Source organism: Onychomys torridus, chromosome X (assembly GCF_903995425.1).
Source record: "Onychomys torridus chromosome X, mOncTor1.1, whole genome shotgun sequence".
NCBI lineage: Eukaryota > Metazoa > Chordata > Mammalia > Rodentia > Cricetidae > Onychomys > Onychomys torridus.
In genome coordinates, this window is record NC_050466.1 from 130,387,301 (window position 1) to 130,412,729 (window position 25,429).

At 46.4% G+C, this 25,429-nt stretch overlaps 2 protein-coding genes across 10 annotated transcripts in view; one reads left to right on the forward strand and one right to left on the reverse strand.

The window, feature by feature from the left end:
• Fgd1 (FYVE, RhoGEF and PH domain containing 1) overlaps positions 1-18,649 on the forward strand; it is an 82,743-nt gene extending 64,094 nt beyond the window's left edge. For all 8 annotated transcript variants that reach the window (XM_036175294.1, XM_036175290.1, XM_036175292.1 and 5 more), the window contains 12 exons: positions 1,625-1,781; positions 1,883-2,021; positions 8,091-8,149; positions 8,274-8,420; positions 8,808-8,900; positions 9,050-9,129; positions 14,517-14,547; positions 15,004-15,105; positions 15,425-15,550; positions 15,731-15,892; positions 17,088-17,231; positions 17,718-18,649. In XM_036175294.1, coding sequence (XP_036031187.1) covers positions 1,625-1,781; positions 1,883-2,021; positions 8,091-8,149; positions 8,274-8,420; positions 8,808-8,900; positions 9,050-9,129; positions 14,517-14,547; positions 15,004-15,105; positions 15,425-15,550; positions 15,731-15,892; positions 17,088-17,231; positions 17,718-18,023 — 1,546 coding nt within the window. In that variant the 3' untranslated portion in view covers positions 18,024-18,649. The remainder of the gene's footprint in view (positions 1-1,624; positions 1,782-1,882; positions 2,022-8,090; positions 8,150-8,273; positions 8,421-8,807; positions 8,901-9,049; positions 9,130-14,516; positions 14,548-15,003; positions 15,106-15,424; positions 15,551-15,730; positions 15,893-17,087; positions 17,232-17,717) is intronic.
• On the reverse strand, positions 18,598-25,125 carry Tsr2 (TSR2 ribosome maturation factor). Of its 2 annotated transcripts, none has more exons than XM_036175299.1 (5): positions 25,022-25,125; positions 24,749-24,839; positions 20,794-20,885; positions 19,740-19,916; positions 18,598-19,524 (listed from the first exon to the last, which is right to left on the reverse strand). In XM_036175299.1, the coding sequence occupies exons 1-5, from the start codon at positions 25,103-25,105 to the stop codon at positions 19,390-19,392; spliced, it is 579 nt and encodes a 192-aa protein (XP_036031192.1). In that variant the 5' UTR covers positions 25,106-25,125; the 3' UTR covers positions 18,598-19,389. The 2 variants fall into 2 exon arrangements, with proteins under 2 accessions (XP_036031192.1, XP_036031191.1); XM_036175298.1 differs by having other exon boundaries at positions 19,731-19,916.
• Between the last annotated feature and the right edge of the window lie 304 nt (positions 25,126-25,429).

A 25,429-nucleotide genomic window follows, 5' to 3' on the forward strand; every position in this document is an offset into this window, starting at 1 on the left:
TATTGTTTGCCTGTAATCCCAGCTCTATAGAGTCTGTGGCAGATCAATGAATTTGAGGCCAGCCTAGGCTACACAGTGAGACTACAACTCAAAAACAAAACAAAACAACAACAGCAGCAAAAAGTGAGTTTAAGAGCTAAAATGAGCTATGCATGAAGGCGTAAGCCCTTAAGTCCCAGCACTTGGGAAGATAGGGGCAGGTGGATCTCTAAGTTCAAGGCCAGCCTGGTCTACATAGTGAGCTCCAGGACAGCTGGGGCTACACAGAGAAACCCTGTATTGAAACAAATAAACAAATAAATAAAAAGAGCTAAAATGGTTAGGTTCAACTTCTGCTTCTGCTGCTTGCTAAATTTAAGCAAGTTTCTTAAGGTGCTGTACCTCGGCTTCTCTGTCTTTATTCATTTTTTGTTTTTGTTTTTGTTTTGTTTTTCACAGAGACAGGGTTTCTCTGTGTAGCTTTGCACCTTTCTTGGAACTCACATTGTAGCCCAGGCTGGCCTCGAACTCACAGAGATCTGCCTGCCCCTGCCTCCCCAGTGCTGGGATTAAAGGTGTGCACCACCACTGCCTTGCACGTGCTAGGCAAGTGAGCTATACTTAAGCCTTCCTTGTCTTTAAAATGGGGATGATAATAATGGCCTACCTTGTAGGTTTATTTTAAGAATTAAATGTGTTAATACATGTTCAGAGATTATAAAAATTTCTGGCATGTAAATGTTTGAAGATGATGAGCTGCTGTTCTTTTGTTCTGTTTTGAGACAGGGTCTCACTCTGTAGATCAGGCTGGCCTAGATCTCACAAAGATCTGCCTGCCTCTGTCTCCCAAGTGCTAGTATCAAAGGCGTGCACCACCACGTCTGGCCTGAGCTGGTGTTCTTATCGGTGCCATGGTAAAGGTGAGAATGGGAGACTGGGGATGTAGGCAGATGGCCGAAGCCGACCTAATAGTAAGAGAGTGATTCCAGGAGAAGCAAGTGACCAGGAGAGGGGCAGGGTCAGGGACCCTATCTAGACTATAGTGTCTCCACCACCTGCTGGAATGGTCTTTCCAAACAACAACCAAACTACCTGCTTAAAATTGCCTCCATGTTCCCTACACTCACAGGATAAGGTGTGCCTCTCTTACAAAGCTGTGGCTGCAGAGGGCTAGCATAAAACCTAGTTCCCATATCTCCCTTACCATCCTGTGACCTGAAATCCACTTGGTCTCTCACATCACACTGTGGCCAACAAGAGTTCAGCAAAACCTAGTTACTTTTCCTACCTTCCAAGACAGTAAAGTTCTCAGGGCTTGACTGGGTATGGCTCAGCACTGTGTCCCTGGCACGACACAGCTCAAGACTGGGCACGAATCAATCAACGATCAGTGTGTGAATGGCCCTTACAGAATGGCAAGAGTGGGTGTTCTGGGGTGGTATAGTTTCTGGTGCTTCAGCAGGACAGTTGGGCCAGGTGTTTCCCAGGCTGCGGCCAAGAATCAAGCTGAGTCTCTCAGCCTCCTTGGCCTACCATATAAGCAGCATTTCCAAAGAAGTAAGCCAGTTGGAAAATGGCTTTTTCCTGAGGCTGGAGACTTGTGGGAGGATCAGCAGGACCATGTCAGCCCCTGCTTCTACTCTAGGGACCGCTATCCACGCATTGGTGACATCCTTCAGAAGTTGGCACCTTTTCTCAAGATGTATGGCGAGTACGTGAAAAACTTCGACCGGGCTGTAGAGCTGGTCAACACGTGGACAGAGCGCTCTACCCAGTTTAAAGTCATAATCCATGAAGTGCAGGTAAGAGTTGACACTGGATGAAACCTGCTACAGGAGGAAAGGTCTCCAGGGACCTGGGGGAGGTCTTTTAGCAGACCTGAGCTTTTCTGGTTCTGTTGTAGAAGGAGGAAGCCTGTGGCAACCTGACCTTGCAGCACCACATGCTGGAGCCTGTGCAGCGGATCCCCCGCTATGAGCTTCTTCTCAAGGACTATCTGTTAAAGCTGCCTCATGGCTCCCCGGACAGCAAGGATGCCCAGAGTGAGTGTGTGCCCCTGGGCCTTCTCTGCTTTCCCCATACTGGTAGCTCTAGGCCAGCCATCCGAGGCAGGACTCCACATTTCATTCACAGGGTTGGTTTTCCAACGTTGTGTAATTAAAATCCCAGAATAGGCTCTCTAAACTGAAGGGCCTACATTGAGGCTCTGTGGTGAGATTTCAGGATGAACCTCCAAGTTCATTACCCTGCCCTATTTCCTAGAAAGAACCCAGTTAGGAACTTCTGGCTGGAACTATACAGTCTAAGGGGCATGCCCAGTATGATCCTCTCAGGAGGCCATGCATTTCTTAGGCTGAACTCAGTAGTCAACTCTGGATAAAGTTATATTGGAGTGTAAAATGAAAGAGAGCTTAAATCTTCAGGGCTAGGCCCGTTTCACTAATTCTCCATGGGTGAGCTCCTGAGTAAAAACCCCATATAGTCAGACTTCTGATTTTCCATCCTCCAGAGTTAGAGCTCCACTCGAGGCCCACTGGCCAGTCCCAAGAATGAGCCTCCCTAAAGAATTTCAAGCCTGGCCAGAAGCCTGATAATTGCCTTTCTAGTACTGATTGTTCCAGACTTCGTGTCCCCATGTTTTGTGTCTCTCAGGTTTGGATCTCTAGGTCTCCATTCACTGAACCACTAGAAAAGCATTCGGTTTAGATTCCTTCCATATTCATGCCATGTACAGAGCCAGAGCCCAGTTAGAACTCTGGAGTCCAACCCATTTGTTCTTCCTTAAGCCCATACTTCCATTTCTTCATCGTTAACATAACAGCTAAGTGTTTGTGCACTGTTCTAGGCACAGGGAACTGAGCCAAATAAATGAGGCCCTTGACTCAGGGAGACCCAGTAAATAAATATGACAGGTACACAGGAAGATATCTGCCCAGTGCTAAGTGTGACTTGGAGAAGAGAGTGATGTAACAGCACCTAGGCAGTCTACTTTAAATGGGTCACTTCTATGCAGGGAAGATGGCGGAACCAAAACCTGAATAACGAGAAAGTTGCCACGGGCCAAAGGGAGGAGAATGTTCTAGGCAGCTGTAGTAGCAAATGTAGAGTTCCCAATGGTTCCCAAAGCAGAGGGAGATGGGCAAGCTGGTAGAGGTAGGTGTATCTCTATGGCAACAAGGAGGCCATCGTGACCTGAGCATGACAAGGGAGGGCAGAATGATAGAAGAGAGGTTGGTGGAGCAAAGCTTTGGAGGCTGAGATGAGGTGATTGATTTCTTCCGAGTGTAATGGATAGTCATGGGAAGGTCATGGTTAGGACTAACTGAAGAGTAGAAGAGGGAGCCAGGAAATCTAGTAAAAGGGCTTTGCAATAGTCTCGAGTGGCAGAAGCTGGTTTGGATGAAGGCAGTAGCAGCTGAAGTAATGAGAAGTGGTTCCAGTCGGTGTGGAGTCTATTTGGAAGTGGCTGAGAAGTCTAGGATACCATGGAGAGAGAGAGAGCTCTGCAGTTAAGAGCATGCACTGCCTTATATACCCAAGTTTAGTTTCCAGCGCCCACACCCAAGCAGCTGACAAGCACCGGTAACTCTAGTGCCAGTGGGCTCAGATGCCCTCTTCTGGACTCCATGGGCACTTCCCTACACACATGCACACACAATGAAAAAATGAATCATTTAAAACAAGAATGGTTCTTGCTGGGGGTGCTGATGCAGCTGGGTGGCAGAGGCAGGAGGCTCGTGAGTTTGAGGCCAACTTAGGCTGCGTCATGAGAGCTGTCTGAATGGTAGTTCTTGAGAACTTAGGCTGCTCAGTGAGCTGTCGGGTTAGACAGATGAGTCTAGAATTCCAGGGAAGGGTTTGAATGTCATCAGTCCACAGCTAGTATTCAGAGCCATGGTACAAGTGGGACTTGGCAAAGGGAGTGAAATATAAATTGAGGGGAAATGGGAGGCCAAGCTTCAAAGCTCAGGAAGGTGGGATCAGCAAAGGAGATGAAGAAGCAGCTGGAAGGGAGCAGGAAAACAGAAAGTGTGCATGCACAGGGATGGGGAGCAGTTGGGTCCTGTGCTATGCACACTTTCTGAACCCTTTACTGAGGGCACTTTGCTACCCAGCCTGGACCTCTGAATATAGCTAGATCTCTAGAAAGTTTGGTAACTAAGCTTTGCAAACAGACAGCTGCATACTAAGTGCCATATTCTTCTCCCAAATAAGAGTACCACTGAGGTGCCATAGTAAGCCATAAATCCTAAACTTCAGGGCTAGAAATATGGCTTAGTGGTTAAGAGCACCTACTGCTCTTCCAGAGGGCCTGGGTTCAATTCCCAGCACCTACATGGCAGTTCATAATAGTTTGTAACTCCAAGATCTGACACCCTCACACAGACATACATGCAGACAAAACACCAGTGCACATAAAATAAAAATAAATAAATTATTTAAAAAAAAAAATCCTGATCCTCAAGAAAGTGTTTTCCAGCTGGGCAGTGATGGTTTACGCCTTTAATCCCAGCACTCAGGAGGCAGGTGTTGTGAGTTCAAGACCAGCTTGGTCTACAAAATGAGTTCCAAGACAGCCAGAGCTGTTACACAGAGAAATCCTGTCTCAAAAAGCAAAAGAACAAAAACAAAACAAAACAAACAAACAAAAAGTGCCTTCTAGGCCAGGTACTGTGTTGGCAAATGTTTGTAATCTTAGCTACTGTGGAAGCCAAGGCAGGAGGATTGACTACCTGGGCTACAAGGTAAATCCAAAGCCAACCTGGAGAGCTTAGACTCAGTAAGGAAAAAAGTAGGGGCAGGATGTACTTAGCCGGGGAGCACTAGCCTAGCATGTGTGAGGCCTCAGGTTAAACCTCCAGTACTTCCAAAAAAAAAAAAAAACCTAAACCCAGCTGGATAGGGCAGCACACAGTTTTAGTCCCAGCACTTGGAGGCAGAGGTAGGCAGGTTCGAGGCCAGCTTGGGCTACAGAGTGAATTCCAAGATAGCCAGGACTACACTGAGAAACCTGTCTTGAAAACAAAAACAAACACCCAAACCAAACCAAATAATACAACATCAAACCCTGTGTGTTTTCCAGCAAGCTTCACTTACATTTTCTCACAATATTGTTGCCTACCTCACAGAATTGATTTGAAGTGCTAAACGAGACGATCAAGTTAAAATTTGGGGCACAGTACCCGGCACATGGCAGAGACTCAATAAACAGTAGCCATTTTTGATAGCTAATGTCATCCATACTGCATTAGCCACCAGGTTGAATTTATTGACTTCAGTTTCCTGTTCTGTGCAGCCTCAACCCTATCTGAGTCTCTAGAACAGATCTCAGTGTTCCCTATATTGACTGCAAATGTGAGCCCTCCCCGTGCGCGCACATGTGCGCGCGCGTACACACACACACACACACACACACAAGCTTCGTATGATGGTTTTTGGAGCTGTTTTAAGTGAGGACCTCTGACTGAGCCAGCTAAGATCTGTCCACTGTGCTCCCCAGCTCCCTATATTTTATGTTTCAAAGTAAAATCCATAAGCTGAGCCCCACTGAATTGTCTTTCTGGTTCTGCTGATTGACTCCCCTACTTTTGTGTCCCAGACTAAACTTGAGAACCTGGACCCAATTCCCAAACTGCCTGCTTGGGACTGCTGCCCTCAACTACCTACTTACACTAAGCCCAAGACTGAACTTGTAGACTGAGACCCCAGGCTTCCAAGCCCAGCCTAGGCCCCACTAAAGCTTTTAACTTCAGACTAACATCCTCATAACAAACTGTACACATGTACAACAGAGACTGTACACATGGATTCCTGGTTAGGTTGATCTGTTTCCTGCATGGTACACCACCAGACAGGTCCTGACAGCAAACACAGCCTCCAGTCTGAGCCCAGCCATGTAGCAGGCCTAAGTTTACGTGCCCCTAACTTGCCACTCTTATTGTCCCTTTGGGTTCTACTGGGGTATGAAAGATGCAGCATATGTAGGAGACAAAGTAGGTCTCATGGCACCTGCCACCTTCCAGTTAGATAACCACCTCTCTGAGTCTTGGTTTTGTCCTCAGCTAAATGGGGCATAGTACCACCTGTCTTCTGAGGTTCTTTCTATTGGAGGAGCTAATTTATACCAAGCATCTGTTTGGAATCCCTGAGGAAGCCAGTGGGAACTCGGCCCTGTCCTAGGAAGCTTCTTGTGTACTGGGGAATTCAGATACAGTGAGTGATGAGCACGGGATGACTAGTGAGACAGAGGGTCAAGGACAGTGTCCTAACTCATCCTTGGAACTTAGAGAAGGCTGCTAGACACAGTGAGCTGAACCCAGAAGACTGGCAGTTGGCCAGATGAAGCAAGACAGGACATGTTTAGGGAGGTGCATGTGGAGGAAGCCTTGGCGGTCAATAGAAGCCAGTAACCAAGGGCTTTGAATGCTAGACAAAAGGGCCGGGTCTTTGCTGTGCTGGCACAGAGTGAAACATTGGCAGATTTAAACAGAGGGGAAACAGTAAACTGTGTGCAGGGAAGCTCCTTCTGGCCACCAGAATTAAGGAAGAGTTGGAGGAAGGCCCAGCACCTGAAAGGCATATGGAGACCTGAGCTGGAGCAGTGGCCACAGATCTGCTGGAGTACCAGAATGCGCTCATCTTAGGAAACAGGTTTTGGCCTGCCATCCATGTGGACATGTGCTTCTTCAGTCCAGGCATACATTCTGAGTAAGGAATCCACTGTGTAGAGTGGGGGCCGTGAAGCTGCAGCCAGACTGTAAGCAGAGGCAGGGTTTGTTTAATATGTGGAGGCTTATGGAGATTAATTTCATTTTTTTCATAACACCTGGTCATGGTGGGAAATAGGGAAATTACAGAAAAGAAGACAGAAATAGGGGGCTAAGAAGCCACCCATGACCTTAGCCCCATGATGAATGTTTAGGCATACATTTTTTTACATGTATGTATTTTCAAGAATTAGATCATTTTGTAATATTCAAGTTTGTGTCCTTTTCTTAAAACATTTAAAGAATTTTTTAAGCATTTCACATATTAATAAAAACCCTACATAAGTATTACTGAGAAAGGCTGATATTCTATTATATGAGTGTGTTGTAAATTATGTAATTGAGTGCCTATAGTTGGACATTTAGGTATTGTTAAAACACCACTGCAGTGAAAGTGTATTTGTGCATAGAACGTGTGCCTGTCATCAGAATCAGGAAGACAAACCATAGAATCTTTTCCTTCTTCCCTTACTGGTGCACTAGAATTGAATGCAGGGCCACTAACATACAAGGCACGTGCTCTACATCAAGGCACGTGCTCTACACCAAGGCACATTCCTAACTCCTTTGTTCTTCTGCTGCTGCTGCTGCTGTCGCTGCCGCCTTCTTATCTTTATCATCATCATTGTCTTCGTGTGTATGTGTGTGTGTGTGTGTGTGTGTGTGTGTGTGTGTTTGCACGTGCGCACGCACACACGCATGCCGTGTTTGAGATAGGGTTTTATGTATCGTAGGCTTACCTCAAACTTGCTCTGTACCTAAGGATGACCTTGAATTTCTGATCCTACTACCTCTCCCTCCTGAGTGCTAGGATTATAGGAATACACCATCAATCACATCCAGTTTAGGTGATGCTAGGGATGGACCCCAGGGCCTTGCACATGCTAGGCAGACACTCCACCAACTGAGCTGCACCCCGGCCCTCTTGATTTTTAATCTTTTGTTGCTGTGGTTGTTTTGGTTTGGTTTGAGATCACCCAGGGGAATATGGCAAGATTCTGTCTCAAAACAATATCAAAGTCAAAAACACCAAGCAAACAAAACAAACAAGAACTATCCATAGTCCCAATAGCCAGAAACAACTGTCTAAACACAACCAGGTTTCCTGCCAGTTAAGGATCATAATCATTTTACCAAGCTTACATCTTATTGGCTGCCAGCTATCCCACATTTCTGCTACTGTGATGTTAGTCTGGACAGTTTCTGATTTGAAATGATGTGACCATGAACATCTTTTGAGACTGGCATTTGCTGGGAAGGGGCGAGATATTCATGGAGGAGAGAAGTCCCCCAGAGCTTCCTCTCTGCCCAACTCCCATCTGACCACATTTCTCTGTGCCATAGAGTCTTTGGAGCTGATAGCCACAGCAGCAGAACACTCTAATGCTGCCATCCGAAAAATGGTAAGTGGCTCTTCTAGCCCTGCCCTTCCTTGGCCATCCTCTGTGGTACTCTGCCCTGGGGTGGGGGTGTGTTGGAGCTTGTGACTTGATGACACCCCAGGCTTTACTTTTCGCTCACTGCCAGGAACGAATGCACAAGCTGCTGAAGGTCTATGAGCTGCTAGGGGGTGAGGAGGACATTGTCAGCCCCACCAAAGAGCTCATAAAAGAAGGCCACATCCTCAAGCTGTCAGCAAAGAACGGGAGCACTCAAGATCGATACCTCATATTAGTAAGTGCCAGGCATGGGCTCGTGGGTGGCCATGTCCTCCCTTAATACACAGATGACCCAGTAGTCATTCAAGAATAGACCTCTAGCCAGCTGTCCTTTCTTCCATTGTATTCTCACTATGTGAGCTAGAATTTTTGTTTGTTTGTTTTTGGATTATGGAACTGCAATTTAGATGTGACTTGGTCAAGATAACCCACTAGGAAGTGACTCCCATGACATTTCCTCGTAACTTCCTTTTTCTTTCTTCATTATTGCTGTATCCAATTTGAAATCTTTCCTCTTTTTGTTGCCTTAGATCCTTAGCAGTTGTACAAGTGTGTGTGTGGGGGGGGACTCACCATCCACACTAAGCCCCTACACATGCATCCCAAATCTTTTCCTTCCTAGTTCAACGACCGCCTCCTCTACTGCGTGCCCAGGCTGCGGCTCCTTGGCCAGAAGTTTAGCGTGCGGGCACGCATTGATGTAGATGGCATGGAGGTGAGCACCATGAAGTGAGAAGTGGAAATGTGGGTTGGGCGTTGGCATTGGGAAGAACTTGTCTACTTTGACCCCAGTCTGTGTGTGCATATGTGCAGGGCCCTGGGAGTTCTGTAAGCTTCACCATGATCCTTCCCTCTTCCATTCAGCTAAAGGAAAGCTCCAACCTCAACATGCCTCGGACCTTCCTGGTGTCAGGAAAGCAGCGTTCTCTGGAACTCCAGGCCAGGTACCTCACTCTTTACTTCAGATAGGCTGACATATTCCCAGCCTAGAGATCTTTCCCGAGAAAGAGAGAACACCTTTCTCCAAAGATGTGGACTTACTTGTTCTTCAGCTATGTGTGTGTGGGATCCTGAAGACTACACACTTAGACGCATGGTATGGGAAAAGGTGGTACTTCTGTCAAGAAAGCATTTTGGTGAATGAACAAGCAGTGTAGAGTGGGTTACTTAACCCTATCATGAATAAAAGAATTGCAAATGGCTATCACTACACCCGGCTACTATCAGCCCATTTTAAAGCTGAAGAAATTGAGGTACCTTGCTCTAGCTAAGTAGCTAGCAAGGATCGGAGCTGAAATTGGAGCTTAGGCCACCTCAGCTTGTCACAAGGGCTCCTAACCACTGTCCATACTGCTTTCGGACAGGTGAAAGTGTGTAACAAGGTTGTGATCGGGGCTGGAAGGTGAATGCACATCAGTACATGGTCCTTCTCTGATAGGCTACGTGGAAGTGAGAGGTGACTGATGATTGCATGGAGGAAGAAGGGAGAAGGGTAAAGAAACATAGTAGTTGGGCCTTGAAGTTCCTTGAACCTCCCTGAGGCCTGCAGTGGGGGAAGCAGGAAGGAGCAACACCCTCCCCAAGACACAAAACAGGACCATCTAGAAAGAGACACACCACAGAGACATGGTATCTGCCTAGAATTAGGGGCATCACAATAATGCTGGGTACAGAGGGTCCTACCAAGCAGTGTTTCTTTTCCTCCTAGTCTCAATAGGATGACGTGGAGAGGTTACATATAGTCATATTTACTATCTGTAATTAGCCCAGGTTGGCCTTGAACTCAATCCTCCTGGCTTAGTCTCTGCAGTGCTCAGATTACTGGTGTGAGCCACATACCAAGTTTCTTAAAACTTTTTGTTGTTTTGTTTTATTTTTTTCGTGACAGGATTTCTCTGTAGCCTTGGCTGTTCTGGAACTTGCTTTGTAGATCAGGCTGGCTTCGAATTCACAAAGATCCACCTGCCTCTGCCTCCTGAGTACTGGGATTAAAGGCGTGCGCTGCCACTAGCTGGCTCTTCAAACTTTTGAAGGGTTTACTTTAATTATTGTAAGACGTTGCGCATGTGTCTGCAGGGGTATGTGCATGTGAATGCAGGTGACTCTGAAGTCTTCAAGAAGCATCAGGTCCACTGGAACTGACAGTTGTAAACTCAGGACATGGGTGCTGAGACCTGAACATGGGTTCTCTGCAAGAGCAGTACACACTGAGCCATCTCCAGCCAACTAATTTTTTTTCTTGAGATAGGGTTTTACTATGTGTAGGCTGGCAGGCTTGCTTATGTAGACCAGGCTGGCCTCAAACTCAGAGAGATCCACTTGCCTCTGCCTCCAGAGTGCTGAGATTAAAAGTGTGCACTACCACACTTGGTTCCATTAATTATTTAAGTTAGTTGATTGTTGTATTTATTAAAAATTTTAAATGTTTATGCGTGCTTTGCCTGTATGTATGTCTGGCAATATGTGCATGCCTGGTGTGTGAGGAGTCCAGAAGATGGTGTCAGATACCCTGGAACTGGAGTTACATATGGTTGTGAAGTAGGTGCAGGGAATTGGGTCCTCTAGAAGAATAGCAAGTGCTCGTAACTGCTGAGCCATCTCTCCAGCCACTTATAATTTTATTAAATGAAAAATTTCAGTCCGGTGTGGTGGCTTCTGCCTATAATCCCACCACTTGAGAGGCTGAGGCAGGGAGATTGCCAGACGTTCAAGGCCAGACTGGGCTACAATGTGAGACCTTGTCTGAAAATTGAGGCTGGGGATTGATTTCAAATATACAAAGAATAGTAAATAAGCACCATATTCTTAAGACATAGCTTAGCTGGTTCTCATCTTGGTATCAGCTGAGAGCTTTAAAAATGCTGATGCCTGGGTTCCATCCCCAAAGATTCTGATTTAATTGGTCGGCGTGTGTTCTGAACAAAGCTCCTCAGGTGATTTGATGTGTGTACCATGACTTAGAACCACTGATTTAAGAGCCCATAACTAGGGATGGGAACAGAGAACTTACTTAGCATGCATAAGGACCTGGGTTCCATCCCCAGAATCTCTCCCCTTTCACATACAGATAGATCCTTTTTGGTTTGGTTTGGTACTTTTTCCCCCGGGGCCGTCCTTGGAACTCCTGAGTTCAAATGGTCCTTCTGCCTTAGTCGGCCAAATGGGTCTAACAAGTACGAACCTCATCCTTATATACTTTATGTATGGCCGCAAATTCCACCATAATTCTTAAAAACCAAAAGCAAAATGTGTTCACTCTCAAGAAATTACAAGTTGAAACTATAAAAAAACCGGAATCTTTATATGAATATAGTCAAAATAAACCTCTCTGTGCTGGAGTCACAGATATTTAGCACAATTTCTAGCTTTTGTGTTGGTGCTGGGGATCCGAACTTGGGTCTTGATGCTTGCACAGCAAACACTTTACCCACTGAGCCATTTTATCATGAACATTTTCCAAAATACAGGAAAGTTCAGAGAATCACAGGGAACACTAATAAACCCACCATTTAGTTGACAAGGGTTAAGATGGTACTGTATTTAGCTCCTCACATAGCTATCATTTTATTGGTATATGTCAATTGTGCATAGTGATAAGTTTCATAAAGACCCTTTTGTTTTTCGAGACAGGGTTTCTCTGTGTAACCCTGGCTGTCCTGGAACTCACTCTGTAGCCCAGGCTGGCCTTGAACTCACAGAGATCCGCCTGACTCAGCCTCCCCAGTGCTGGGGATTAAAGGCGTGCACCACCACCGCCTGGCAAGACATTTTTCATACAAGTATGAATATCCTGTACTCTGACCATACTTTCCATTCAGACCCTCCCTTTGCTTCTTCCCATCCTTCCACCCATAATACCCCTTGCCCCCCCCACACACACTCATTCACGTGTACACATTTTCTTATCTATTTGTCAGTTGACACAACTCAGAGCAGATTTCATAATGGCTGTTGTGAATAGTGCTATAATAAACATAGATGGGCATATATGTAGTATATACCTGGGAGCTGGGTCAATATCTGAAATATCACCATACCCAATTTCAACTTATACTACAGAGCCATAATTAGTAACACGGTGCTAACACAAAAACAGACATGTAGATTAATGGAATAGAATATAGGACCTAGAAATAAACACACACAGCCATAGCCAACTAATTTGCTTACTTTTTGTTTTTTTGAGACAGGGTCTTATATAGCATAAGACAGCCTTGAACTCCTGACCCTTCTCTAAGTGCTGGGTTAACAGACATGCCATCATGCTTTACTTAGCCACTTGATTGTTGACAAAGATGCCAAAAACATACGTTGTAGAACAGACAGCTTCTTCAACAGATGGTGCTGAGAAAACTGAATATCCAATGACTTTAAAACATTATTTTTATCTCTGTATGAGTGTGTATCTGTGTATGGGTTTGTGCATGTTAGTGCAATTGCCCATAGAGATCAGAGGCACTGGATCACCTTGGCATTGGCGTTACATGAAGTAGGAAGTACTCAGGGTAGCTTCTAGAAACTGAACTCTGCAAAATTACATGCCCTGAACCACTGAGCCCTTTTAATGACTTTTTGGGTTTTGTTTTTGTTTTTGCTTGTTTGTTTGTTTATTTTTGAGACAGGGTTTCTCTGTGTAGCTTTGGAGCCGGTCCTGGAACTCGCTCTGTAGCCCAGGCTGGCCTCAAACTCACAGAGATCGGCCTGCCTCTGCCTCCCTAGTGCTGGGATTAAAGGTGTGCACCACGACTGCCTGGCTCAATGACTTTTTAATACATTTCAAAATAAGTTGCAGGCTTTACCATATATCACCCTCCTCAAGAGTTTGGCATGTACATGAACTAGTTTAGTATGTGTTTCAGTACCACCACCACCCCCTTTTCTTGGCAGATTCTTTATAGTGAAATGCACAGGTCTTAAGTGTACCACAGATGAGTTTTGACAAACATTTGATTGCAATGAGCATTCATTAGGGTGTGTGTGTGTGTGTGTGTGTGTGTGTGTGTGTGTGCGCGCGCGCGCGCATGTGCGTGCGCGCGCCCATGGGCTGGAGGTAGGACCTCACATGTTCGGTAAGCATTCAGCCACTAACTTACATCCCCACATCCCTCAATACTGACTCACATCCTAACTTTTTCACGTCCTTTTTTATACAGTGGTCTTGATGATGCAGTCAGATTTTCATATTAGAATACATTTAAAGCTTCTCAATAAAGATGTGGAAGGAAAGAAAGAGTCCAGATGAGAGAGAGCAGAGAGTGAAGGGTCCTATTCCTATTGGGTGGTTGATAAGGTTGCACCAGGGCAGAGGCCTTGGAGAACACAAGGCCGAGGAAGAACCAGGGAAGAAGAGCAGAGGAAGTCCAAGCATGTCTTGTAGCAGACGTCATGCTGGGCACTTTACCTACCATGTTAGTGATGCTCAGAACAGAGTAAGAAGCACTGTCTTCATGGAAGGAAAGAAAACGCTGCCCTTTGCAAAGTGTACATGCTAGCAGTCATTGATACAGTTTTGTGTGTGTTCCATTCTCTCACATATGCTTCACCATTACCCTTTGTCTGAGGCCTAGCACCTCCCTTTGGAACCCCACTGAAACTCGGGCTGAGGCAGGTCCCCTTCTCTGGACTCCTCAGTCTTTGTTTCATCTAGTCTCAGCACAGATCCCCCTGTGTGGTCCCTATGTGACTCCTCTAGTACACCAGGAGCTCCTTGAGGGTAGGGACTTCTCTGAGGCCCAAGTTCCTAGTACTGGGATTTGGAAGACATTGTTGAATTTTAAAAAAATGTTATAATGTTATGTGACTTGTCCAAGGTTACACAATTTTTTTTTATTTTTAAATTTTTTTTTTTGTAATTTTTATTTTTTTATTCATTTTACATACCAACCACAGGTCCCCCTCTTCCCCCCTCCTGCCCACTCCCCAGACTTCCCCTCCATTCCCTCCTCCTCCAAGGTAAGGCCTCCCATGGGGAGTCAGCAGAGCCTGACATTCAGTTGAGGCAGGTCCAAGCCCTTCCCCCTGCATCAAGACTGTGCAAAGTGTCTCACCAAGGTAATGGGCTCCAGAAAGCCAGCTCATGCACCAGGGATGGATCCTGATCCTATTGCCAGGGGGCCCCTTAAGCAGATCAAGCTATACAATGGTCTCGCTTATGCAGAGGGTCTAGTCCAGTCCCATGGAGGCTCCACAGCTATTGGTCTAAAGTTCATGAGTGGTTACATAATCTTAAGTGAAGAAGTGGAGTGAAACCTAGGTCCTGTAATTCTAAAACACCATTCCAATTGATTTGTTGACCTGCCTAACCCAACACCTTTCTTTTCTCCCCTACAAGGACTGAGGAGGAGAAGAAAGACTGGGTCCAGGTAACACCCATGGTTTTGTGGTAGGGGTCTGGAAGGGTATTAACTGGTCTGTTAGGGGCTGATATACCTTCCCTTAAAACTAAACAGAATGGGCTTGGACACCAGCCTTCCAGCAGATGCTATTGTTGCCCTCTTACAGAGAAGCAAGCTGAAGTCCTGAGGTCAGCTAGAAGCATTCTTTTAAAAAGCCAGCTCCTCTGAATCAGGCTTTCTAAACGCTTGCACCTAACCAGCCGTCAGGAAGGCAGTCTGAGCTTTGCCAGCCACCACTCCCCTTTCCACATTTTATAATTACCAGATGGAGACCTGGATTTAGAGAGGGATTTTCTCAGTCTTGAGTGTGTCAAGGGCAGAGCTGGGTCTAGAACTCTAGGCTAAGACACATGAGGGTGTAAGGGTGGAGATAGGTGTCTTGTGCTGTGATCTGACCTCTCATTTCTCACACCTCTTCACCAGGCCATCAACTCCACCCTCCTGAAGCATGAACAGACCCTGGAGACTTTCAAACTGTTGAATTCTACAAACAGGGATGATGAGGATACTCCCCCTAACTCTCCAGTAAGAGATCTACTCTCCCCTGCTCCCAGTACTGGGATCCCTTTGAGGCTGCATGTTCCCACCTCCCCTTGAGGTGATCTTTTTCTCAGAAAATAGGGACTAGAGAGCAGTGCAGGCCCCTAGAAGTAGTCTTCTGTTGGTAGGGCTGCAGATTGTACCCCAGAAAGTAAAAATGACTTCCCTCCAATAACAGTGTGGTAGGGGCAGAGCCAGACCTTCTGTATGTGTGCTCCCCAACCCCGTGATTCAAGCCTTGGAGAAGAGGCAAGGAGGGCTGGGCTGAGGAGCTGTCTGTGACCAAGACCTCCCCCTCCCCCAGAACGTGGACCTTGGGAAGAGGGCACCTACGCCTATCCGGGAAAAGGAAGTCACCATGTGCATGCGCTGCCAGGAGCCCTTCAATTCCATCACCAAGCGCAGGCATCACTGCAAGGCCTGTGGGCATGTGAGTGTTGGGAGGCAGGGCAGAGCTAAAGTGGGGGCAGGCTGACAGCCTAAAAGCCCACTTCTGATTGGGTACCCTCCGAGTAGGAGGAGGCTGCAAGTTGGCTGTGGTAGTTGATAAGATACACTGAATGGAAAGGCCCAAGGCAATTAGGCTGTTCTTGCCCACTTGCTGCCCCAGGTGGTTTGTGGAAAATGCTCTGAGTTCCGGGCCCGCCTCATCTATGATAACAACCGTTCCAACCGTGTGTGCACTGATTGCTATGTGGCCTTGCATGGAGCACCTGGGAGCAGTCCAGCCTGTAGCCAGCATACACCCCAGCGCAGGAGGTCCATCCTAGAGGTAAGAGTTCCTAACCACAATCCCCAAAGTGTGCCCCAGTTACTGAGCAGGTGTGGTTGAGGTCTGAACATCTCTTAGATAATAGGGTGCTGTGTGTACTCACTAATCAGGTGATCCAGGCTTGAGACAAGGAAAATGAGTATAAGGGTTGAAAGAGTCATTTTTATTAAAGTACTTCACACATTTCACCCTGACAGTAACTAATCAACCCATACTCCAATGTTTAATTTACATATGAGGAAAAAGTAAAACCTGGAGAGGGTATTTGGCTAGGTTGCAAGGCAGAAAAACTGCTAGGTTTTGTTTTATCGGAGACAAAGTCTTACTGCATAGTCCAGGCTGGCTTTGAATTTCCTATTCTCCTGCTTCAGCCTATAAGATTTTTTTAAAGATTTATTTGTTTGTTTGTTTGTTTGTTATGGATACAGCATTCTGCCTACATGCATGCTTGCAGGCCAGAAGAGGGCGCCAGATCTCATGGATGGTTGTGGACCACCATGTGGGTGCTGGGAATTGAACTCAGGACCTCTGGAAGAACAGCCAGTGCTCTTAACCTCTGAGCCATCTCTCCAGCCCCAGCATTTTTTTAAAGAACCAATTGCCTTTTTTTAAAATTATGAAATAGGATAAGTAATACAACATAAAAAAGACATATCCCTTTACCCAGAAGCTGCCACTGTTAATACTGATGCTTCCTATCTTTCTAGTACAATTTGGGGTGATTGTTTCTTAAAGAAATCAAGGTATCCCAAATGTAAGGGAGCATACTCTGCACCAGGACTATTTTAAATGCCTTGTTTGTGCTAATCCAAATCTCATAAACACCCTCTGTGCTCTTCTCACCAGTCCTGCATTTTCATCTATTGTTAGGATTGTGGGACAGATGGTGCTAACCACCCACTCATTCCTTTAATCACAATGTTAGAAGGAGGACTTTCTGAGAGCAGGCAATGAGTGTATAATGAAAGATGAAAAAAGGTGAGCTGTGAGTGTCACTTAGACGAGAGTGCCTGACCAACATTTCAGTGTTCCCACTGAGGTCTGCACACCTCTTCCACTAGCTGTTAGAGACGGCAGCCAAACCTAGCTCTACTACCTTTGTCTAAGACATGATCCATACATACACTACGGCCCGTTTAAGCCAAGAGAAGAAGCGTTCTGTCATCACTGATGTACCCTGTGTCTCTGATCACAGAAACAGGCCTCGGTGGCTGCTGAGAACAGCGTCATCTGCAGCTTCCTGCACTACATGGAGAAGGGTGGGAAAGGATGGCACAAGGCATGGTTTGTGGTTCCTGAGAATGAACCCTTGGTGCTGTACATCTATGGAGCCCCTCAGGTGTGCATCCCATTCCTTCAGGTTTTTCCAACCATCTCACAAAGCCAGGCTGTCCTTCCCTTGTATGCCTTGTCCTTTGGGGACAGGGTGAGCCTAGCAAAGGGAAAAATCTAAACACCCATCCTTTTGTGACAGAGTATGTAGAGACGAGTGTTTGGAGGCCGAGGTATGGAGGGGAAATGAGGGTAATGTGGGAAGTCTAGCTTTGCGGAGAAAACAGAAGTGGAGACAGGTACTTCTAGGTCTGACTTTAAGAATGTGCACACAGAAGAAACCATCAAGAGAACTGAATCTGTAATAGTAAAGACTAGCAGTTGGTTTGGGCATTTGGCAGACCAGCCTGCCTTCTAGTCCTAGTTCAGACATCTTCCTATTATTACAGTGAAGGCAAGGGTCTTCAGCAGAGGAAATGAAGTGAAGTTGTTTCACTGGGCAGAGGGCACGGTCCAGCCCCTAGATGACGCTAGCTCTGTCCCTCCTCCCCAGGATGTGAAAGCCCAGCGCAGCCTGCCCCTCATTGGCTTTGAGGTGGGGCCTCCAGAGGCAGGGGAGCGGCCTGACAGGAGGCACGTCTTCAAGATCACACAGAGCCACCTAAGCTGGTACTTCAGCCCAGAGACGGAAGAACTCCAGCGGCGCTGGATGGCTGTGCTCGGCAGGGCGGGCCGTGGGGACACATTCTGCCCAGGGCCCACACTGTCTGAGGACAGGGAGATGGAGGAGACACCAGTGGCAGCCACAGGAGCCACTGCTGAACCTCATGAAGCCTCCCAGACCCGAGACAAGTCCTAGAGGGTTTGGGGGGAACTAGAAACTCCTGCCCCACACTCCAGCTGCCCATGTTCAATTGGGGGCTCCAGCCCACTCCCAATGCAGTCAATACTTGAATTCCCATCACGGGCACTTTCAATCCCGAATGCTGGGTCTTGGGTTTTTTAATTCATCTTTTCACAAAATGTGGGCTTTTTAAAAACTATTCCTACATTGATGTTAATTTTTTAAATCCCTGTCCCCAGGGAGGGCAGGAGCTAATTGCTAGACTCACTTGAATTAGGCTGTTTCCTCCCATTACCCCACAGATCCTACTTCCACCCAGTTCCCCACAAAAGCACCAGAGGCAGGAGACCTGGATTCAAGTGCCAGCTCTGTTACTGACCCTGGAACCCCACCCACCCTTGCCTCCTCAGCCAGTGTCTTCACATGTATGACTTTACATGGGGCGGTGACTAGACCCTTCTTGCCTTTCCCATGGCTTATAGCTTCTACCTAGCCCCAAAGCAATCCAGGATTTTATCGTCCAGACCCATGGCAGGGCCACTGGGCAGGACGGGAATGGGGGGTGGGGGTGGGGAAGGACAATGGATACTGTTTTTTAAAGAAAAATACAGTTTATTTCAGGCTTACAGTAACTTTCAGAACACTGATATGGTCCGTCCGTTTGTCCAAAGTCCAAGGCTACTGGGGGTGGGTGGGTGGGGTGCAGAAACTACTTTCACTGAACTCTGAAGCTCAGCTCTCAGAAGGCTGATTCCAAGGTTAGATCATGGATTAAACAAGAAGGTGTTATGTTATTAAGGTCTTAAGCCTCATCCCTGGACTTAAAACAGCCCAACTTTCCCAAGTTCACCACTTAGTCAAGTCCTTCCAACTCTCAAGAGTATTCAGGGTGGGAGCAGGAGGATGCAAGTTCTGGGCAGGGCAAGAGTTGCTCTGTGGGAGGCTGGGGTAGGGACATCGGGGAGGTACCACACTTACATCTACTCTCTCCAACTGCATGTTTATCTCACTATTCCCAATCCAGCCAGGCTCCCACCACTGTGGAATTCTCATCCTTTCCACAAATTTACCTGCCTGCTGTCCACAAGTCTGGCTTCTACTCCAACACAGCCAGACTCATCGTCCATGGTCACATTCACCGCACCTAGGAGGCACTATGCTGGGAAACCTGGTCTTCTCTCTCATATGGTACCTAAGGTTCAAGGGGCTGGAATAGGTCCCATAAACACAACCAAGGATCCTAGGGCTTTTCTTCCCCTGGAGGGAAGGACAGGGGAACAAGGTAGGAATATGGTTATCAGGTCAGAGGTGTATAGCCCTCTAAAACCGCCCCTATAACTCTCATAACACTTAACAAGGGCCCAAGTCATTCCTGCCCTACTCATTTCTTTCTCCGGACAATGGTCCATCCGTCTTCTACTATATCCTCTTCCTTGATAGTCTGGGGGTCTGGATCAGAAGGCTGAGGCTGGGGGCAGACCACATCTGTTGTGGCCCCATCATTTGTAGCTGTCACCTAGAGGGAAAATATAAGAGAGAACAGAGCACTAAGTCATTACCCATGCTCTGCTCTCAACTTTCCCATGACTATATGAACTATCTTTTTTGATAACACCACCACCACCTACAACCATCATTCACTTCCCTGGGAACCTAGCTACTCTTCTAAAAACTTAACATTTGCAACACCCCACCCCTACCCTGCACACCACACACAGGCACCTCTTTCACCTCCATTTCTTCCACACTGTCCACATCATCTTCAGCCACATCAGTTTTTTCGGCTGTCTTAAGTGGAGTAGCCGTGACCTTGCACTTTTTTTGGTTGATCTGAGCGGTCATCTCCTGCAGAGCAGCCCCATCACCCTTCTGGAAGTGGTGGAACATGGTCTGTAGCTGCTGACTCACCTACCAAGGAAACATCCAAACAGCTTGGAGTTTTCAGACAATCTATCATAAAACCAGCCTCTGTCTACAGCAGATTAGAGGGGATTGGAATTTTCCAGAAAAAAATGGGGCTCTTTTCTCCCTAAGAAGTTCATCCAAGCAGCTGGGAACAGTGGTGGATGCATATAACTGGGAGGCCCCTGAGGCAGGATTGTGAGTTTGAGGTAGACATTGTCAAAATAAAATAACAGCTGAGAATGGTGCTGCACGCCTTTAATCCCAGCACTCGGGAGGCAGAGCCAGACGGATCTCTGTGAGGTCAAGGCCAGCCTGGGCTACAGAGTGAGTTCTAGGCAAGCCAGGGCAACATAGTGAGACCCTGTCTCAAAAAATAAAGCAACAACAAAGTCCAGTGGAGCAACCGCAAATCGAGAGCTTGGGTGAGGGTGTGAAGCCTTGAGTGAGGGTTTCCTGGGAGAGAAGGTATTAGAATCGCACACCTATAAACCCAGTCCTTTTGGGAGGCCGAGGCAGGATGACTGCTATGAATTTGAGGTTGGCCTGGGTTACATAGTATTTCAGGCTGCCTAGGCTGGAGAGAAAAAAAAAACTGTCTCAAAAAAAGAAAAAGGGAGAGAAGATGCAAATGAAAAATAATCTCACCAGGGTAATCAGTGTTCAGCAGAACAGGAATGGAACTTGATCTGGCCCAGCTTGTGGCATGTGGGGAAAATCGTTGGTTGAGAATGATCTCAAGAGAAATAAAGGTAATACTTGAAAATGCAATAGGGAATCTTGTCTATGCCTCAAGAAAAGAATGGTTACAACAAGAGTCATGTCCCAAACAGCAGGGAGAAGAGCGAGTGGGCGGGGCTGACAGCCGTTCCCATGTGCTCACCTGGGGCAGGCTCCCATCTTCCACAACTGTATCAAACTCATTGGTCATCAGCTCGCCAAGGAAACCTTCCACCTCTTCCAGCTCCAAGTCAGCTAAACAGGGAAGGACAGGACCCTTAGACAAAGATCAGCTTCATCAGCCCTGCCCACCATTCTTCAATACACATCTGCTATATCTGCCAGAGAGGTAAAGGTGCAGTGAGCCTTTATTCACCAAAACACCTATTCTAAATGACCTCAGCTTAAGGTGACCTTCAAATAGCCTCAGAGCCTCCAATTTCTCATTTCTAAAGAGAGGGTAATAGGGCCCCCTGGAGGGTCTGTTAGGAGGACTCATCCAACAAACACAATGTTTGGCACAAGGGAGATGAGATCTCTAATATTAATTTGCATCATTTCAGAGCAGAAATATTGAAGTACAGGCACTCTTCACAGCTGTGGCTCCACTAATACAGGAGTCCAGAGACTCAGGGGTAGTGGGTAAGAAGAAATGGATATGGTACTCATTGGTTTTTTGGTGCTGGGGAATCAACCCCAGGGTCTGGCACATGCTGGGCAAAACACTCAACCAATGAACTACACCCTCAGCTGGATGCACTACTTTTAAAAATGAAATCATAACCTTAACCACCACCTTCAAACTTTGTGACTCTGGCTAAGCCCTGTTCACCAGACCCCAGTTATCTTACGGGTTGGTCCATGCTCTGTCCTTTCTGAATGAAAGATGAGCTTTCTCTTCCCAACATGCCTTCTTTTCTGAGACATAACTCTTCCACGCTTGTGCTTTTACAAGCCATTGAAATCTAATAGCCTCCAAATTTCTCTTCCACTCAGGCTAATTATGTATCCAGATGTTAAACAGGTGCCTCAAGTCCCCATTTCCAAAGCTACATTATCCTGCCTTCCAAACCAGTATCTCATCCTCCAAGGTCCCTCTATCCAAAGGAAGTTTCCTAATCTACCCTGCCACTTACCACAAATTTGTCTCTTTCCTCAAACCCCTCTATGGACAAGTATTCTCTTTTTCTTGACCATTGCCACTGCCCTATTTTAGAGCTTATGTTCTAGACCCAAATGGCCTTCTCATGAATGTTTCTTTCTCGTAATCTACACTAACTACTTTCTGATTTTCTAGCAAACACCATCCTATTATTTATTTTAGAACCTGCTCATGAATTTTATTACCTATTGTGAAGTTTGTCTTTGAGAAATATTCTGAGTTTAAGGAGTTGTTTTGTTTTTGTTACAGGTATCATGTAGCCCAGGCTAGCATCAAACTGTGTAGTACAAGGCTAGCCTAGAACTCCTGATAATTGGTGATCCCCTGCCTTCACCTGCTCAGTGCTAAGATTACAAGCATGAATCACCATGCCTGATTAATGTGGCTCTTATATGTCATGCAAGTACTCTACCAATTGAGCTATAATCCCCAGCCCAATTTGCTGAGTTGTTTTTTGTTTTGTTTTTTTGTTTGTATGTGGAGCTGAGGATCAAACCCAGGGCGTTGCGCTTGCTAGGCAAGCGCTCTACCACTGAGCTAAATCCCCAACCCCAATTTGCTGAGTTTTAACAAGGATTTCCATAGAAAGCTAATGGAAAACAAAGCCAGTATTGATAACACACACTAATGATCCCTGTACTCCCAGGAAAATAAAGCAGGAGGAACGTAAATTCCACAACAGCTGGACTATAAAAGGAGATACTATTCCCAATTACCACCACCACCACCACCACCACCACCACCACCACCACCACCACCACCAATATTAATACAGTATCAGCTGGGAGGAAAAGCTTATGTAATTTGACTGGAGAAACTTTTTCTGCATTGAACATCTAACTGGACAAGTCTTCTATAGCTTGGATTTTACAAACAATGGCCTAAAGAATATAATCAAAGGCACATAAGTCCTCCCATCTCTTACCCTTTAGGGTAAGGGTTGTCTTTGTACATGCACACACACACATACTCTACCACTCTTCCATCCCCTTACTACATGGGGGGGGCTTTCAAATTACAACACTTAACTCCTCTGAGTGTGCTTTATGTTTCTACCTACTTCACCCCTTTTCATTAAGACCCACCCCAATTACTAAAGGCTGAAAAAGGGGGGGGGGGCTGCCAGCCTGTTCTACAGAGCCAGTTCTTTCTAGGACAGCCAGGGCCACACAAAGAAATCCTGTCTTGAAAAACCAAAAAAGGGCTTCTCCTCGGGCTCAGATAACTCAAGAACTCTAAGCACCTCTTTATCATGACACTTACCATCCAGTATTTTAACTATCCACTTTCTTATCTGAAGTCACGAGATACACCCTTGAAACTACCGAATGTAATACTCCTACTGGGTCTTCGTGTTCTCTTATCCTCACAAAGACAAAACGAAGGGCGTACATCTTTGCTGCAGAAGTAGCCATATGTGGTTACCAAGCACAAGCACTTGAAATGGTGCTGGTCTCAATCAAGAAATGCCCATTAAGACATTTAAAACTCCAGATTGTAAAAATTTACTTCTAAAAGTGTATAAAATGCTTAATTCTTATGACACACTGAAATACTTTGGAAGAGGATTTTTGCTTATTTATTTTATGTATATGGTGTTTTGCTTGCATGTATGTCTGCACTCTCTATGTACATGCCTGGTGCCCACAGAGGACAGAAGATGGTGTCAGATCACCTGGAACTGGAATTACAGACAGTTATGAGTTACCATGTAGACTCACTCAAGTCATCTGTAAAAACAAATACTCTTAAATGCTGAGCCATCTTTTCAGCTGTGTTTTACTTGTTAGTTATGTGTACATGTGTGCAAATGAAGAAGACTGCATCTGGAGCTGGAGTTACAGGTGGTTGTAAGAGCTACCAGACAGGGAACCTAACTGTCCTCTGCAAGAGCAGGAAGCCCAGCATCTCTACAGCCCCTTCCTTTTAAGGACATGTTCTGACTATGTAGCCAAGGCTGGCTTCCAACTCAGAGGAGTTCTCCTACCTCAGTCTCCTTAGTGCTAGAATTACAAACATGGCCCATATGCTAGGCTTTGGATGTGAATTTAATACTATTGTATTTGCTTCTTTCATTCATTTATTCATGGTAGTGGGGGATTGAACCTAGAGTCTCACATGTAGTAGGTAAGCACTTCCATAGAGCTACATTCCCAACTCTTTATTTTTTATTATGAGACAAGGTCATGGTAATGTTGTTCAGGCTAGTCTTGAACTTGAGGTCCTTTTGCCTCAGGAGTAACAGATTATAGGACTATACCACAGGGCCTGGGTGCCTTTTATTAGGGGCACTGCTTTTAGTTTTGGTGGTACTAGAGGTGGAACTCAGAAACATGAGCATGCTAGGAAAGTGCTCTACCACTGGGCTACACGTCTCACCCAACAATCTTAAAATTATGTTTACTTGAGTAGGGGAGTCAGAGGACATCTTAAGTGACTCAGTTCTCTCTTTCCATGTGGTCTCATCTATCAGATTCGGATCATTGTTTGTTGGCCTTTGCCCACGGAGCCATCTTTTCCTCCCCGACCCAGCAATTTTAGGATATGGCTCGCGCAGTTCTATTAGTCAGATCTTTTCATAACCATTTTAGGAACTAAGAGACTCTCTGGAAGGTAAAATGTGTTGTCCAAGATCATAGCACTATAGTGTTACTGCCTGCAAAGCACCCGAAACGCACTATTCTAATTCCAAGAGAAGCGCGGAGGCGGTGGTGGCGCATGCCTTTAATCCCAGCACTCGAGAGGCAGGCTGAAGTCTGAGTTCGAGGCCAGCCTAGTCTATACAGCGAGTTTCAGGGCAGCCTGGGCTGTTACACAGAGAAACCCTGTCTCGAAAAAATAAAAAAAAAAAATATTTTTTTTTTAAAGAAGAGAGAGAAAGCGGGGGCTCTCTAGGATGAGGCTCCGCCGCTCCCCAAACCCGACCGACAGACAGCAACGTCTCACACTCACTCACCATTGGCGATGAAGTAATCCTCCACTGCACCCCCCAGCCATTCGGCCTTCTCCTGGCTGTGCACGCCCCCGAAGCCATTCTCCACAGCGATCTGTGAACACAGGCCCAAGCCAACCATGACAGCATGGAAACCGGAGTGAAGTGGCGTGGCGTGGCCAGCCCTGGCCTGGGAGTCTGCCGCCTACACCGCCCAGCCGAGGCTCTGACGCCTTGCCTGGCCAGCTCCTATTTTGCCCCAGCCCTAATTGTGACCCCCGCCGTGGCCTCACTCACCTGCAAAGCTGGCCAAGCATCCAGGGCCGCGCGGACAGCAGCTCCGAAGAGCACTCGCACGTCTTCTCCAGCGCCCGCCATCATCCGTTTAGATCACGTGGCTCTCAGGAAGCCCAATCGCGCGGCAGATCTCACCAGGCAAAATGAGCCAAAAGCCGATTCTCAGAACGCAGATTCGTTTTCTGCTGACCTGGCAGCAAGACCAGAACAGTTGAAAATTGTATCAGTGGTAGATGATGCCACTTAGCACAGTAAATCTTGTTTTTTTTTTTCCCCCCAGAGCTGAGGACCGAACCCAGGGCTCTACCACTGAGCTAAAGTCCCAATCCCCAGGGTTCAACTTTAAGATTTTCAGTGTTGGGGATTTAGCTCAATGGTAGAGAGCTTGCCTAGCAAGCGCAAGGCCCT